This window comes from Petaurus breviceps, unplaced genomic scaffold (assembly GCF_028583685.1).
Source record: "Petaurus breviceps papuanus isolate PSGF00001 unplaced genomic scaffold, PetGlider_PUasm1.0 140, whole genome shotgun sequence".
NCBI classification, from domain to species: domain Eukaryota; kingdom Metazoa; phylum Chordata; class Mammalia; order Diprotodontia; family Petauridae; genus Petaurus; species Petaurus breviceps.
The window spans coordinates 2829061-2845553 of record NW_027185698.1 but is presented as its reverse complement, the minus strand read 5'-3'; the positions used below and the strand labels follow the sequence as shown (position 1 = coordinate 2845553).

Below are 16493 nucleotides of genomic sequence, written 5' to 3'. Positions count from 1 at the left end.
GGAAGGAAGGAAGGAAGGAAGGAAGGAAGGAAGGAAGGAAGGAAGGAAGGAAGGAAGGAAGGAAGGAAGGAAGGAAGAAGGAAGAGGAGAGAAGAAGGGAGAGAAGGGAGGGAGGAACATCAATAAAACATTTTAAAGGGGGAGGGAAAGGTTAGGAAAGTATCCAAAGGATGCTTATTTACTTTCTAATACTAAGTTCCTCCTTAACCCATTATGGATCTATTTTCAAACAATTTTATTTAAACCCTTCTTAAACCTATTTATTTCTCCAGCCTGTGGCATCTCTTGAAGTTATAGTTTCATATGTTTACTATTTATTATGTGTAGTAATATTCCATTTCATTTTTCCAAATTTATCTCTTTCAATCTTTAAGGAGAATCCTTTGGTCCTAAAATACCAGGTTTTATTGAACCGTGCTATCTTTGCCCATACTGTATCCCTCACAGTTTTAAAAGGCTTTGATCATATCCTCTCTTAGCTTTTGTCTTTCCAGAGAGAATACTAATCTTTTTAGGCTAGTCTCATATTAGTCTTCCCATCTCCTTGATTATTTCAATTACACTAATTAAACTATGATAACATAATTAGTCCTTTAAATGAATTTAAAATAGTCACTTAAATGCATTGATGTGCTTTTTTTAAAAAAATTCTAAATTATATTTATGAAATGAGATTACACAGTGATTTTTCCTAGTGCATCTATTAGCTTACTGGTAATTAGATATTATGCAGTTTTTTAATATTACTAAGAGATTCAGTGAATTGAAAGGAACATTACGATGGGAATCAAACCTGATTCTCCTTGTGATTAGCTCTTTATCCCTAGGTTAGGCAAGTTATTTACCCACCCTATGCCTCACTTCCCATTTTTCAGTCTATTAAAGGAACATGCCCAATTCTCCTTCAAAGAGAGATTTTCATATTGAATGAATTAACATTTCTACAGTAAGCTTTCTCTTACATCAAATTCTTTGCAATATTTCATACATATAGCCCTTCACCTCTTTACTGAAAGGAGGGAGTTATGTTTCATTATCTGTTCTCCGGGACTGAAATTAATTATTAAAAGTGCTCACTTTATCTGCCCTTTGATGTTGACTCTGCTTTATTTATATTATTACAATGTAAATAAAGTATAATTTATTTTTTCTCTTATTTCTGATCATTTTACTGTTAGTTATATGAGTCTTCCCATAGTTCTCTGAATTCCTCAGTTATTTTTTTCTTAGGGTGTAATACTATAATATTGCATTGTATTTATAGGCCATAATTTGTTCAACCATTCTCCAATCTCCAGTTTTTTGCTGCCACAAAAAGCATGCTTATTAACACTACAACAAGGAGCATTAACTGATGCAAAAATTGTCTTAGTCCTTTGAGGTCTTAAATTCTGGTGGTAATAATAGTAGGAGTAGGGGTAGCAGTAATGATAGCTAACATATATAATGTTTTAAGGTTTGCAAACACATTATAAATGTTACTTAATTTTGTCCACAAGTAACCCTGAGGGGTAGTTGCTATTATTATTATTATTACTATTTTACAGATAAGGAAACTGAGGCAGACAGCAATTAAGTCACTTGTCCAAGGTCATATGACTAATAAATGTCTAAGGCTAGATTTGAACTCAGGTCAGCTAAGTGGCACAGCAGAGTACCAGGCCTATAGTCATGAAAATTCATCTTCCTGAGTTCAAATGTGACCTCAGATACTTGTTAAGTATGTGACCCTGGGCAAGTCACTTAACCCTGTTTCCTCATCTGTAAAATGAGCTGGAGAAGGAAATGGCAGACCACTCCAGTATCTTTGCCAAGAGAACCCCAAATATGGCCATGAAGAGTCGGACACGACTGAAACAACTGAACAACTACTTCCTGAGTTTAGAAATCACAGTTCTATTGTATTATAGACTATACTGTGTGTGTGTGTGTGTGTGTGTGTGTGTGTGTGTGTGTGTACACACATCTTTGTCCTACTTGGGGTATAGACCACATTTCTGTGAAATACTTTGTCCACATCTTGATGTAAAATTTCCCACCCCATTTTATAGATGAGAAAACTGAGGCCTAGAAAGTTAAGTGAATTGAGCTCAGATCTCCTTACCAGAAATCTGTTTTCCCTCTACCACAATCTCTCCATGACATTTCTATAGCTACCCCTCCCCCATTTGTCTACTCTCTCAATTACCCAGCCATTCTATGATCTATGAAGCCCCAATTGCTAGACATCACAGTATTTGGGGTAATAGTAATTCACATTTATATAACAATTTATAGTGCTTCTCACAACAACTCTATCAGGTTAGACAGAGCCCTAATCATTATCCCCAGATGGCAAATGAAGAAATATGGGCCCAGTGATGTTACAAGATTTACAGGAAATCATATAGTTAATTAATAGCAGAGGGTCTGTACTAGAAAGCAGATCTCCAGTTTTTAGGAACCTTAATTTTGTTTTTGCTTTTTTTTTTGGAGGGCAATTGGAGGTAAGCGACTTGCCCATGGTCCCACAGCTAGTGTCTGAGGCCGGGTTTGACTTCAGGTCCTCCTGCCTCCAGGGCCAGTGCTCTATTCACTGCACCACCTAGCCACCCCAGAACCTTTATTTTTAATAGCAATCTTGAAAAGGTAATAAGTAATACTGAGCTAGAATTCAGACCTAGGTCTTCCGACTCCAAAGCCAATAATATTCTTTTCACTACACCAAACACCTATTATGTGTGTGTTCAAATGTTTAATACATTTTGCTAAAGCTAACTTAGAACAGGATTTCATGGGTCATAACTTTGACAGAATGTCTTCATATTTCTTTTGTACTTTGTCATTTCTCTCTGTTTTTTATAGTTTTCCTCTTTCTTTCCTCAATGCCTCCTTGCGGCTATCCATCCGCCTGCCTCTTCCAACCTCTGTCTATGAGCACACACATGAGCTCTTCTAATCTGCTATTTCTGTGGGTTTAAAAACTAGATAACTAACCTATTTAGAATTATGAGCTCTGAGGGGCGGCCAGGTGGCTCAGCAAGTAGGAGCACCGGCCCCAGTGTTGGTATGACCTGGGTTTCGAATCCCGGGCTCAGATACTTAGCACCAGACCCACAAATAACTGGCCGTGTAACCTTGAGCAAGTTACTTAACCCCAATTGCTTTAAAAAAAAAAAAGAATTATGAGCTCTGTAAGAGTCATTAAATTTTGAGTGAAGCCTCAAGGACCTCTGTCATGGAGTAAAATGTCTGGTTTTACATTCGTGGGTTTTATGTTCTCATTTTGGTCTACTTTTTTTTTTTTTGCTTTCCCAGTTCTTAGTTACATTCCAGATGGTTTTAAGTTTCCAGAAGTCTGACCTCTAGATAAGAAGGATGCTAAAATTTCACTATTTTAGTTTTTAAATTGTTTAGTCTTTTAAATTTTTTTTTATTCTCTAGTTTTAGTCTTTAAATTTAAATGCTTCTATGTTTTAGGCTTATGGTTGGCTACATGAAGAGATGGGACCTGAATCTGACCCAGTCATAATAGTAAGATTTCTAGGAACCACAGACACGAGCACTGATCTTAAGAATCTACTTCTAAGCATCTGTGAACAACTAGCAGTTAACTATCGGTGTCTGGTACAAAGCTATCCTAAGAAGGTCCACGATCTCCGTGACTTGTTTATAAATCTCTTAAATGAGTCTTCGTTTCAGAGGCCCTTGGTAATAATATTTGATGCTCTAGAACAGCTCTCTGATGTCGATGATGCCAGAAAACTTTGGTGGCTCCCCATTCACCTTCCCCGTTTTGTACGGATAGTACTCTCCACGCTGCCCAACAAACATGGGATCCTGCAGAAACTGAGGTGCCTTATCCATGAAGATGACAACTACATTGAGCTCATTCCAAGGGACAGAAAAATGTGTAGTCAGGTCCTAAAACACCAGTTGCTGCGTGTCAAAAGAAAAGTGACATCGGGGCAACAGATATATGTCAACGAAGCTTTCTCCAAGTGCACATTGCCAATGTTTGTGAACTTAACCTTCAGGGAGGTGAGAAACTGGAGGTCCCACAAAGACGTGGATGAGTCATCCCTCTGCGTCACAGTCCATGAAAGCATAGAGCAGTTATTTTGGTCCCTGGAGAAAAAATGCGGGCAGAAATTAGTATCCCGAGCTCTGGGTTACATCACCATGGCTAAAATGGGTTTGAGTGAAATGGAGTTGGAAGATGTCTTAGCATTGGACAACAGTGTCATGAATGAGCTAACCGAGAATATACGACCCAGTAACCCCCTGCGGGTGCCTTATGTATATATTGCAAGGCTTAAGGAGGGCCTGAGTGGATACTTGATAGAACGGCATGTGAAAAATGTCACACTCTTGGTGTGGGCCAATAGGCACCTACAGCTGATAGCACAGAAGCTTTACCTACATAATGACACTGACTTGCGTGAAATGCATACAATCCTAGCAGATTATTTTCTGGGGGTCTGGTCTGGTGGTAGGAGGAAAGCTTTCTGCCTCGAAGACCCATACTTGAATGGCTGCCTTGATCTAGAAAGCAGAAGTTTCCTAGAGGAAGAAAAGCATTTCCTGGAGCAGGCATCTTTTGATAGACAGGCCCCAGATCAACCCTGGGTGTTTCAGTGCAATCCACTAGAGCCTGACATCTTTTTTGTCAATCACCGCAAAATGTCAGAGCTTTTACACCACTTGACAAGATGTGGGAAAACAGATGACCTGCTGTATGGAGTCATCATGAACTTCAGCTGGCTTTACACCATGGTAAAGATTGGTCAATTTGACAAAGCCCTTGCAGATATTGAGGTGGCTTACAACTACTCACAGGAGAAGGAACTGAAGTTTCTGGCCAGCACCCTTCGAGGCATCAAAAGCAAGATCATCACTTTCCCTGGTTCCCTCTCTGCCGAGCTCCAGCAGAGGCTTCTTCCAGTTGTCAGCTCATTACCCAAACTGAGGCACCTTCTTTTGGAATGTGACAAGGATGGACCTAAATACTGCTCCATTGTCCCCTTGCATTCTTCCATGGATGTGACTTACAGCCCTGAAAGGCTTCCTTTGTCATCTAGTCACCTACATGTCACCGAGATTTTGCCTACTTGTAACCCAAGTACTGTCCTCACAGCTTTGGAGAATGGCTCCATCAGCACATGGGACGTAGAGACTCGTCAGCTGCTCAGGCAAATCACCACAGCCCAGTCTGTTATTCTGGGCATGAAGCTCACCACAGATGAAAAGTACCTTGTGGTAGCTACGACCAACAACACCTTATTGATTTATGACAACATAAATTCCTGCCTCCTGTCTGAAGTTGAAATCAAAGGAGCCAAGCATGGAAGTGGTTCTAATTTCATCAATGGGTTTACCTTGTCCATTACACATGCCCTTGCCTGGTTGGAGGCCAGCAAAGATGTCACTGTCATTGATCTACTTTATGGATGGCCTCTTTATCAGTTCCACTGCTGGTATGAGGTCACTTGTGTCCAGTGCTCTCTGGATGGAGTGTATGCTTTCTGTGGGCAGTATCTAAATACCACCACCATATTTCATTTAGGGAGTGGAGAAAAGCTCTCCACTGTGACATCTGAATTTTCAGGTGGCTTTGTGAAGTTTCTTCTCATCTTGGACACAGCACAGGAAATGGTAATGGTTGACAGCGAGGGCAGCCTTTCTGTTTGGAATACTGAGGAGATCACCAATCCCCAACTAACAGATGATTTTGATTGTCGAAGAGAAGACAGCGAAGTTGTCAGCATTGAACTTTCTGAGGACCAAAGTGCAATTCTTATCTGCAAAGCACTCAGCATAGAACTCTTAGACACTACCATGTGGAAGGTGGCAGAAAAATTCAGAGCCAAACACAATGAGCGCTTTATCTCTGCAGTGCTGTCCAAAAATGGCGACTGCATAATTGCTACTATGGAAAATACCTCAGCTGTGTTTTTTTGGAGGAGGGACACTGGACAGTGTATGGCAAGTTTACAGGAAATCTCAGGAACCATAGTCAAGCTGGTCAAGTCTAATCACCATAATATGCTGCTATCTTTATCTACCAGTGGTGTCCTTTCTATTTGGGACATAGATATAATTACAGCAATGTCGAACATAGACAAGACTGGAAAACCTATCCAAAGACTGGTGTTACCTGCTAGAGGTGAAATAATTTATTCCCTAGATGGATCGGAATCTGTGCATAAGTGGAACTTTAGCAATGGATTCATTGAGGCAGAATTTAAGCATGAAGGCATCGTAGAGCATTGTGTGCTCACCTCCTCTGGGGATGTGATGGTAACATCAGATGACAAATGTAGCCAATACGTGTGGCACACCAATAGTGGTGAAAACCTCTTTCGCATTAATGGGCAAAGAATATCCCAACTCCTGATTACACACAATGATCAATTTGTGGTTTCACTCTGTGAGGAAAACGCCTCTAGGGTTTGGCGACTGGCCACAGGCCACAGGGTGTGCAATATTCTCACTCCTTTACAGAATGCATTTATAACCTCTGCAAATACATTTGTGGTAGGCATCACAAAAAACAAAGTGCTGGCAGTCAGCTTATGGACAGGAAGTATCACCAAGAAGTTCTGCTGTGAGGATGGGACCATGATTGTAAATTTCAAATTGATACCTGACTGCCCTGATATCATAGCGTTCATAACATCAACAGAAACTGTGAATATCTGGAGCCTGACAGATGAAGTCATCTGTCGACGTGTGCAACTTCCAAACAATTTCTTAAAAAATCTAGAGGACTTTGAAATTTCCCCCAATGGGAAACTGGGCATTATGTCCCGGGGGGATGAAAATATAAATGTTCTTGATCTGCATAGTGGTAAGCTACGAGTGGTACATGCTGCTGGAATCATCTGGCGGCAGAAGCTATCTCGAGACGGCCGCTACCTAGTCTACATTTGTTTCCGGAATGGAGAAGAGGAAGATGACAATGGTGCGGTCTCCAGCTTAATTGTCATGAGACTTGCAGATGGTAAAAACATTGGTGCTTGCTCACTTTATAAGACACCAACATATCTTGCACTGTCACAGAGGCACTTGAATATTATCGTTGGTTTTGATGATGGAAGTATAGGGATTTATACTGTAGTGGACCGGGTCGATGCAGCATTGAAAATTAAAATTGCCACTTCAAACAGTCGGCAAATTTTCAACAGTGCAACACAAGCATCCAGGCCAAAGTGTAATAGTTATTGCTTTAAAGCCACTGCGGATTGCATTTGGAGAGAATCCACTGAGGTATTTGCAAGAGATAGCCCCATCACAGTGACTGATCCTGCAGAAACAACTGAAGCAACGCCAACCAAAAAACACAGTCCTTATGACCGTGTGTGCTCTGCTGTAGAGAGCAGAGGCCACAGTGTTGCTGCTGACAACTAATTACATCCTTAGACAGGTTTACCAAAATTCATGATGTAATTTGTCTTCTCTATTGGAGGTAGCAATGGTGCATTTCTTAGGCAAAATGAAATACAAGTGACTGGTATTTGTCCGCATATGTGTAAAAACTGCAGAGATGGGAACATGTTCTGGCTATAGTTTTTCTTGAGGTTAATCAATGAAAATCTTCTTCCAATGGCTCATCATTATATGGAAGTGACCTTGTGTTCTCGAAGGCTGTAACAACAGGTTCTGCCATAAGAGTGGGTCCTGCAATAGATTGTCCATCTTGCCCAAGCACTACCCTAACTAAGTTCAGAGAAACTCATCTTTGGAGATTTGATTACCAGGTGATTAGTTATTTTTTGGCCACAGCAATTCTTCAAACCACAGAGTAAAGTATGGAAAGACGGTGATCTGCTTTCATGATGAGAACACCCACACAGAAAGAATCCTAATGCCTTGGAAGTATGGAATTAATCCAAGTATGAAATCTTCACTGGGCATTTCTAGCAATACTCTTTACATTGCTGCTTCACATAGAAGTTAGACGATAATACAGTACATTGACTCTAACTCTATATTTACCAGAAGTATAACCTCTTCAGTCCACTAGATACCATAGGCAGGGTCTACACATACACACAAACACACACACAGAGCAGTTCATGCTTCTTTTTTTAAGTTAAACAATTTAATTTTTTTAATTAAATTAAAATTTTTAAATTCAAACAACCATTACTTTGTCTCCATGATGCCAAATAATTCTTGTTTGGCAACATTTGGTTGTTAATGTAATATAAATATAGCCTTAACCCCACTCTACTTTTACCATCCAGATAACAAAGACTTGTGTCTGGGGATAAAGGAAAGAAAGTGAGAAGGGGAAAAGTAATTTAACAATCCTAACCATATCAAACTCTCCAGTGACTACATCCCAACACAAAAGGAAAGTACCTTTAAAAGATGTGAAGATGAGAAGCTGTAAGCTGAATGGGACAAGAGTCAATCGGCAGCTAAAAGGGCAACCCAGATGCAGAAAATCAGTCTTGTAAAAGTTGTATGTGGGTTTTTGTACAAAGGAGGAAACCATTTCTTTAAAAGCTTCCCAAGTTATGAAAGAACATGTTTAATATTAAAATTTCATTTTTTAATGTCTCTTTCAAAGTACATATTTTGCTAGATGTAATGAATACTCATATAAGGGCATTACAAATGCAGTTAAACTATTCCATACTATTATTGTATTAAAACGTTACTCTTTACTCCCTAATAAGAAAGTGTGAATTGTCTCCTAAATCCCTACACTGAATTTCAACAGAAAGAAAGCTTTCTTGATATGCCATGTACGAACTACTGATAACATTTGCCTTACTCTCATTCCTCTTCTGTCCTGTGTTGAACGCAGAGAGATGACCAAATACTCTGGGACTAACAGAATATGCCTGTATTTGTGCTAAAATATTCCATAAAATCTTAAGGCTGTCCAAAGGTTCTTTACTGTTCCTGTTTGTAATAAATTTCTTACTTCTACATATGTATGTAGGCTTATTATCTGTTTTACTTCCTGCTTTGGGACTGTTTTGAGCCTTTTATACAGTGTGATCAGTTTCAAGGCAGAAGCTGTGAAATATTAAGTATTTTTTAACTATTCAACTTGATTCAAGAAAAGTGGTTACATCTGAAAAACTGAAAGTGATTTTTTCCCCCACTACATCGTACACATGGCATGTCCTTGGCTAATTTTTAATGTATTTTTTAAAGAGGAAACAGATCCTCTAGCAAGTGAAGGCAGGACTTTTAGTTTTTGGTTCTACCACTGACTTGTTGTGAGTCCCTGAGCCAACCTCTCTGTTTCTCACTTTCTCAACTATAAAATGAGGTTAGTGGTAGTGTCCCCTATATCTTCTACAGAAATATTGTGAGATTGTGTGATATGAAATATAGTCAACTCTGCATTATTACTACTAATGGAGAAAAATCAAATGGCATATCACTCATGACTTTTATATTTGACCTTGAAATGTAGTCTGAGACACTAACACCCTGAAATGTAACTCAAATACAAATTATTATCCTATTCCATGCCAAGGCCAGATTTGCTATTGACCTGAGTCCAAGTCAGGTAGCAGCCAAGACTTAGACCCAGGTCCTTGTGTACATAGATATGTAATCTCGAGTTGATTATATATGAAAGTGCTCATCAGAGACAGACTAAGGTCATTCAAGGTATCACTATTAATATTATGAGTAGGACCTCTTTGTGCCACTAAATTTCTACAAGTCAGATGCCAAGATGAATTACATGTAGTGTGTGAATGTTCTATGTAAAAGCCAATATAGTAACTATTGAGTGATTTGAATGATTTTCCTAACTTGTTTGCAACTCCTAGATCATACTGAATGTTTTTATGTAAACTTTGTATTGTTGGGAAGATTTACCCAATCAGAGATTTATATTTTCTTAAATGTTACATTTAGTTACATTTTGTTACAGAGTTGTTAAACTAGAATATTATTGCAGTCTTCAAACAATATACAGTCTTGTGTATGCATTGTTTGTATGAATAAAATATAAACTAATTTGCTTTGGAGTTTTTTGGAGTATTTTCCAAGTTTTGGTGATGCAACTAAAAAGTACCAGCTGTGTGACTTAAGCAAGTCACCCAATGTCTCTGCATCTTAGTTTCCTCATCTTTTAAATAAAGGAATCTAAATAAATTTAAATATATCAGATGAGAATCAACATCCCTTCTGCTCTAATATTCTATGGGTCTATGATTTGGTGGGGGGGGGGTTAAAAAAGAGACTGTCAAAATGGGAAGAGAAGGAAAGGAAGAAAGGAAGGAAGAAGGGGGAAAAGGTAACTTGATGTAATGCCATATGCCTATAGTCCCTGACAGTAGGGAGGCTGAGGCTGGTTGATCCCTTGAATTTTGAGATGTATTTGTGCTAAAGTCAATCTGATGTCTGCTAAGTTGGTACTCCATATGGTCATCTCCCAGAAGCAGAAGGCCACCAGATTGCCTAACAAGAGGTAAACCGGCACATATCAGAAAAGCAGAACAGATTGAAGCTTCCGTGTAGATTCAATATTGGGGTTGGACTTGTGGCCACTACACTTCCAGTGTAGGCAAGAGGAGGAGACACAGTGAGAGAAACAAAAAAGAGAGAGGAAGAAAGAAAAGGAAAAAGAAGGAATAAAGGAAGAGAAAGAAAGAATTTAACCCATCTAAGCATCTTGTATAGAAGTATGATCCCAATGAACACTCAATATTGATAATAATGAACAATAAAGTGTTCTTTAACCATGGTACAATGGGCAAAGTCCTAGATTTGAAGCCAGAGTATCCAGGTTCAAATCTATACTCTGACTACCTGTACGACCTTAGGCAGTCACTTAATCTTTCTGGGCCTCAGTTTCTTCCTCTATAATATAAGGGCTTTGGAGTCAATGAATTCTAAGATCCCTTCAGCTCCAAAGCTATCATCCTATGTCTTTATGAACCTGTAGTTTAGAGATCAGTCTTGAAGAGGGAGAGATTACACAAGTTGCTGCCTGTTGCATAGCAGACCTTTCCACATAGCTACTCCACTCCCAGAATCTATAGGGAAGTCATGGGAGCTCCCAGATAATTTCTTATGGACACAACAGAATTCACTAAATATTCCTATTTATTGGATCCCCAAGAGCAACAGCAAGACCAACAGGTAAAGGTCCTCTCCCCCTCTCCCTCCCTTTTTCCATCTCTTAGATGCAGAACACAAAACCGATGTGTATTATTACTGCCAAGTTAAAGAGAAATATTGTACTAGCAATCATGTATGCAATTGTCATGACTGGATTATAAGGGGGCCACTAGGTGGCGCAGTGGATAGAGCACCAGTCCTGGACTCAGGAAGACCTGAGTTCAAATCTCATCTCAGACACTTACTAGCTGTGTGACTACAGTTGCCAAGAAAACCCCAAATGGGATCATGAAGAGTCAGACATAATTTAAAAATGAACAGCAACCAATTATCTATCAGGAAAACCTCAAAAATTACAGCTGCATAGAAGATCAAGAGAAAATCTATCTAGTTCATGCCTAGCATTTTTCCCTTCATAAAGATGAATGAAAAACAGTGATATCGTGAATAGAGTGTGGCCTCAGTGCCAAGAGGGGTCCAAATCTCATTTTATGTCCTGCTTTTCACATATCCTAGCTGTACGATCCTGAGCAAATGACAATTTCCCAGTTCCACCAAGCAACTAAGATTATAAATTACAAGGCAGTTATAGATCTACATTGGTAGAGGAAAGTTCTTCACCAGAAATTCTCAACACCACTACAGTCACAAGTCTAGTAAAAATCTCCAATAAAACATCAATGAACCAAGATCAAAGAAACTCTGTCATTGTTCATAGTTGGGATGTGTCAACATACTATGCCCTCACTCACCATCTCTGTAATTTTTCTGACCACAGCGCCCCTTCCTGGCCACCCACCCCCCCCATATTTGCTGGCTTCCCTATTAGAAAGGGAAGGCCAGGGACTGACTATCCCTGCTCTTGGCATCCCTCAACACTTAGCATTGTGCTTGATACATGGTAAATTCTTAATAAATGCTTTTCCATTCATTTATTTAAAAATACATATTTAAACACGTTAGGAAAACATTTTGTAATTTCTAATTACTAATTCCAAAATGTTTAATTTTCCTTCTCTCATTGCAAGCTAATTTCTCTTCATGTATTCAAATGTTTATTAAGCACCTACTATGTGAAGTGTGTTGTGTTAGGTATTATGCTTTAGGCCACCCCTTATACCATAGGATACACAGCTAGGGATTAGGCTAGATATGCAGTTTATATAAGACATGTGCTCTACCATCATGAATCTTATAGTAAAGAAAGGTAATAAAACACACACCCAAATAAAACACAATCGAGGCCTAAGAGAAGTACAAAATTATAGACTGGAAGAAATCTTAAGTGGAAGTTAATTACCAATACAGTAAATAGGCATAATAACGAACATAGGAAACAGCTGCTTAGTGTCCACCTTTCAGTTGGGCTTTAAAAGATGGGCCAGAGCACAATCTATGAAAAAGATAAAAGAAGGGCAATGCAGACTTTGGTCAAGTGTGAACAGGGAGAAGAGACAGGACAGTGGTCATGGTCAGGAAGCAGAAAATACTCCCGTTTAATTAGAGGATAAGTGCCTTGAAGGGAGGAATGAGAGATAAGGCTATAAAGCAAGGGTCCTACCAGAGGGGAAAAGTGACCAAATCTATACATACAGGACTGTTACAATCTAGTAAGACCTAAGATGTCCACATACAAACACACAGAGAAATAAGAGGCGCCATGAAAGTGGAAAGAACACTGGATTCATAGTCCAGGATTCAAATCCTGGCTTCCTTTCGTACTACTAGGAAGACCCTGGGCAAGGTGTCATATCCCCAGGCTTTAGTTTTGTCATGTATGAAATAAGATGGTTGAACCACATCACAGCTTTACGGTCTGAGGGAATCTTAGATGTTACCTAGTCTAATCCCCTTGTTTTACAGATAAAGAAACTGAGACTCAGAAGGTAAAGTGACTTGCCCAAGTAGAATAAATGGCAAAACCAATAAACCATTTAACATTAAGCACCTACTATGTGCCAGGATCTGTGCTAAGTGCTGGGGATAGAAAAAGAGGCCAAAGGCAGTCCCTGTCCTCAACCTAATGGGAGAGACAGCAAACAAATATATACAAAGCAAACTATATACGGGATAAATAGGAAAAACACAGAAGAAGGGCACTAGAATTAAGGATTAGAGAAGACTTCCAACAGTAGGTAGAATTTTAGAGGAAGTCAGGGAAGTCACTAGGTAGAGCTGAGGAATGAGAACATTCCTGTCATAGAAGAGAGCCAGACACAATGCCCATATATGATAGATGGAGAGTCTTTTTCATAGAACCACCACGAGGCCAGTGTTGTTGAACCAAAGAGAGGGGTGGAGAGTAAGGTGTAAGAAAACTGGAAAGGTAAGAAAGGGTTAGGTTAGGAAGGACTTGGATGGCCAAGCAGAGCATTTCGTATATGCTCCTGAAGACAATAGGGAGCCACTGGGGTTTATTGAGTAGGGGTGAGGTGACATAATCAGATCTGCACTTTAGGAAAATCATTTAGGGACTGAATGGAGGATGGATCAGAGTAGGAAGATACCAGAGGCAAGCAGACCCACCTACTGCAATAATTCAAGCACAAGATGATGAATACCTAAGGGCAGCTAGGTGGCACAGTGAATAGAGCACTGGCCCTGGAGTCAGTAGGACCTGAGTTCAAATCCAACCTCAGACACTTAACACTTACTAGCTGTGTGACCTTGGGCAAGTCACTTAAGCCCAACTGCTCTGCCTTACCCCCTCAAAAAAAAAAAAAAGATGATGAATACCTGCACTAGAGTGGTAGCAGTGACAGAGGAGAGAAGGGATCATAATCAAGAGATGTTGCAAAGGTAAGATCAAGAGATTCCACATCCTCTGACTCTAGATGACTTTCTACTCTACCGCAATGCTTCTATGGTCTCTAAGGTCACTCTCTACCATAAGTCAGATACATTTGCAGTTCTCTAAGTGCATAAAAGGTGTCAAAGGTGTCTGCTATGAAAGTGCAGACTTCAGTGAGGTTTGGAGTTCTACAAGCAGACAATTGAGCTTACTTTGAAAGACAATGATAGGGGCAGCTAGGTGGCGCAGTGAACAGAGCACTGGCCCTGGAGTCAGGAGGACCTGAGTTCAAATCCAGCCTCAGACACTTAACACTTACTAGCCATGTGACCTTGGGCAAGTCACTTAACCCCAGTTGCCCTCCAAAAAGCAAAAAAAAAAAAAAAGGAAAAAGAAAGACAATGGTGATAGGGGGAAGGGATTCCGGGATTGGAGCAACAGATAGAGATAAGAGGAGGGAATTCCAGGGGGAGGGATGCATGTAAGCCAAGACATGGGGACAGGATAACATAGTATGTGCTTAAGGACTACTGAGTCATATTGCTAACAGTATAATTTAAGTAAGAATGCAATTTGGTTTAACTATAACTCAGAAATACTGTATAGGCAGAAATTTAAATCAGTTGCAATTCTTTCCAGCTTACGTCTAATTTATTCTAAGCCCAAATAACAGTACCAAACAATGTTTTGGGTTTAAATTAGGTAATGGAACATATGTATTGGCCCAGTGTAACCATGCCGAAGATTTGTAGTTAAATTCTCCCAAGTCAATGAATAGGAATGAATATTTAAAAATTTTTCCATGTCATTATAGAATTGAAAGTTGACTTACTGGAGCAGGATCTAATCAAATAAGACCAATTAAAAGTATATAGCATCATTGCATTTCCAAAATTTTCTCTAAAGGTTATCATTTTTAAGCTACACAAAGATCCCCATCTAAAAACTTGTGGATTTCAAGGAATGTTCAAAGATGGACTTCAGGAAAGAAATAAAAAACACTATCACTGAAATTGACAGAGGATACTAAAAGTGACCATAAAGAGGTGGCCTGGTGTAGGGGAAAGAGCTCTGGATCTCTAGAGGACCTGGGGCCAACCTTCAGCTCTGTCTGTTATCAAGGTATTAAACCTCTCTGGATCTCAGGATATTAGTCTATAAAATTAGAGGTTTGGACAGATGATCCCTAAAATCCTGTCCAGCCCTAAGTCTGGGAATCCTATGAATAGGTGCTTCCATCTTTAATTTACACGTACTGACAACCAACTACGTCTTTTGGTTACCTATCCTTGGTCCCTTCCTGAAGCGAATGTTGAAGACACAGACGCTAGGTGGAGCAATTGTCCAATACACTTCATCAGGGAGGTCCTTTTCCTTCGAGTCATGGGTGATTTGAGTTTGTAAAGATTTTAAAGTCAAGGAAACCCTCCCTCTCTCCCCCCGCGACCCCCACCTCACCACAACCCCATTTAGACTTTGAAATAATCCATTTCTCTGAGTACGGTGGTGACTGGTTTGAATGATGGGCTTGCTAAACTGAGTGAGGGGGTCAGCCTGTGAATCATTCTAACCCCATTTGCAGAAGGTCCAAACAAAAAGACCAGTTAATTTAGTTTAACCTACTTAGTGACCATGAGGAAAAATTTTTGCATAATAACTTACAATTCTTTTTTTATTTTTATTTTCTAGACTTAAGAAAGTATTAAAGATACAGAATAAATTTAAACGTGCTTTTTTTCCATTGGTAAAGTCTGGTTGTTAAACATGTACCAGCACACCCCTGCATTGTTTTATAAATGTTACTTGGGCTTAGTAAGTGTTCAGTAGCAGGTTCAGAGAATAAAGTTACCAGCAGACTGGATGTCTGGTGATTGGAAGATAATATTAATCATAAGCATTTTAAAGCCCTTTAAAATTGACAAAATGATTACATCCATTACCTTATTTGAGCCTCACAATGCATCCCTAAGTGCAGTTGTCCCTCTTGATCTTACAGCTCTTGGGATCCCTATTTTCCTTTAAAGTTAAGAGCTTACAATTCTAAAATGTTAATAAAGGTAACTAGTATTTACCTAGTGTTTTAAGGTTTAGAAAGTTCTTAATTTTATATTTCAAATATATTTATTAATTTTATAAAGTGCATTATTTTACCTGATAAAACCCTTTTAAGCTAAATGCTGCAGATATCCCTATTTTGGATGAGAAAACGAAGGCTAAGAGAAAGTTCTTTGGAAAAAACGCTGGCTCAGGAAATCAAGAAGAAATGACTTCAAATCCAGGATTTTATATACTTCTAGTATGACCTTGGGCATATTACCTAGGCCTCAGTTTCCTTGCCTGTAAATTGAGGAGGAGGTGGGGAAAGGAGGAAGGGATAGAGGAGGAGAGGGAGAAAGGGAGAGAAGGAGGTGGAGAGAGAAAGAGAGAAACAGAGACAGACAGGAGACAGAAAGAGAGGGGGAGAGGGAGGGAAAGGGAGAGGAAAAGGGGGAGAAAGAGAGGGAGAGAGAGACAGAGAGAGACAGAGACAGAAAGAGAGAGGGAGAGAGAGAGAAACACGAGACAGAGAAAGAGACAGAGACAGAGAGAGAGACAAGAACACGAAAGGACCTCTGAGGCCCCT

General features: G+C 39.5%; 1 protein-coding gene across 1 annotated transcript in view; it reads left to right on the top strand.

The window, feature by feature from the left end:
- The window catches only part of NWD2 (NACHT and WD repeat domain containing 2), a 168915-nt gene extending 158830 nt beyond the window's left edge, over nucleotides 1-10085 (top strand). Inside the window, exon 7 of the mRNA XM_069068652.1 lies at nucleotides 3460-10085. Coding sequence (XP_068924753.1) covers nucleotides 3460-7389 — 3930 coding nt within the window. The 3' untranslated portion in view covers nucleotides 7390-10085. The remainder of the gene's footprint in view (nucleotides 1-3459) is intronic.
- The last annotated feature ends 6408 nt before the right edge of the window (nucleotides 10086-16493 follow it).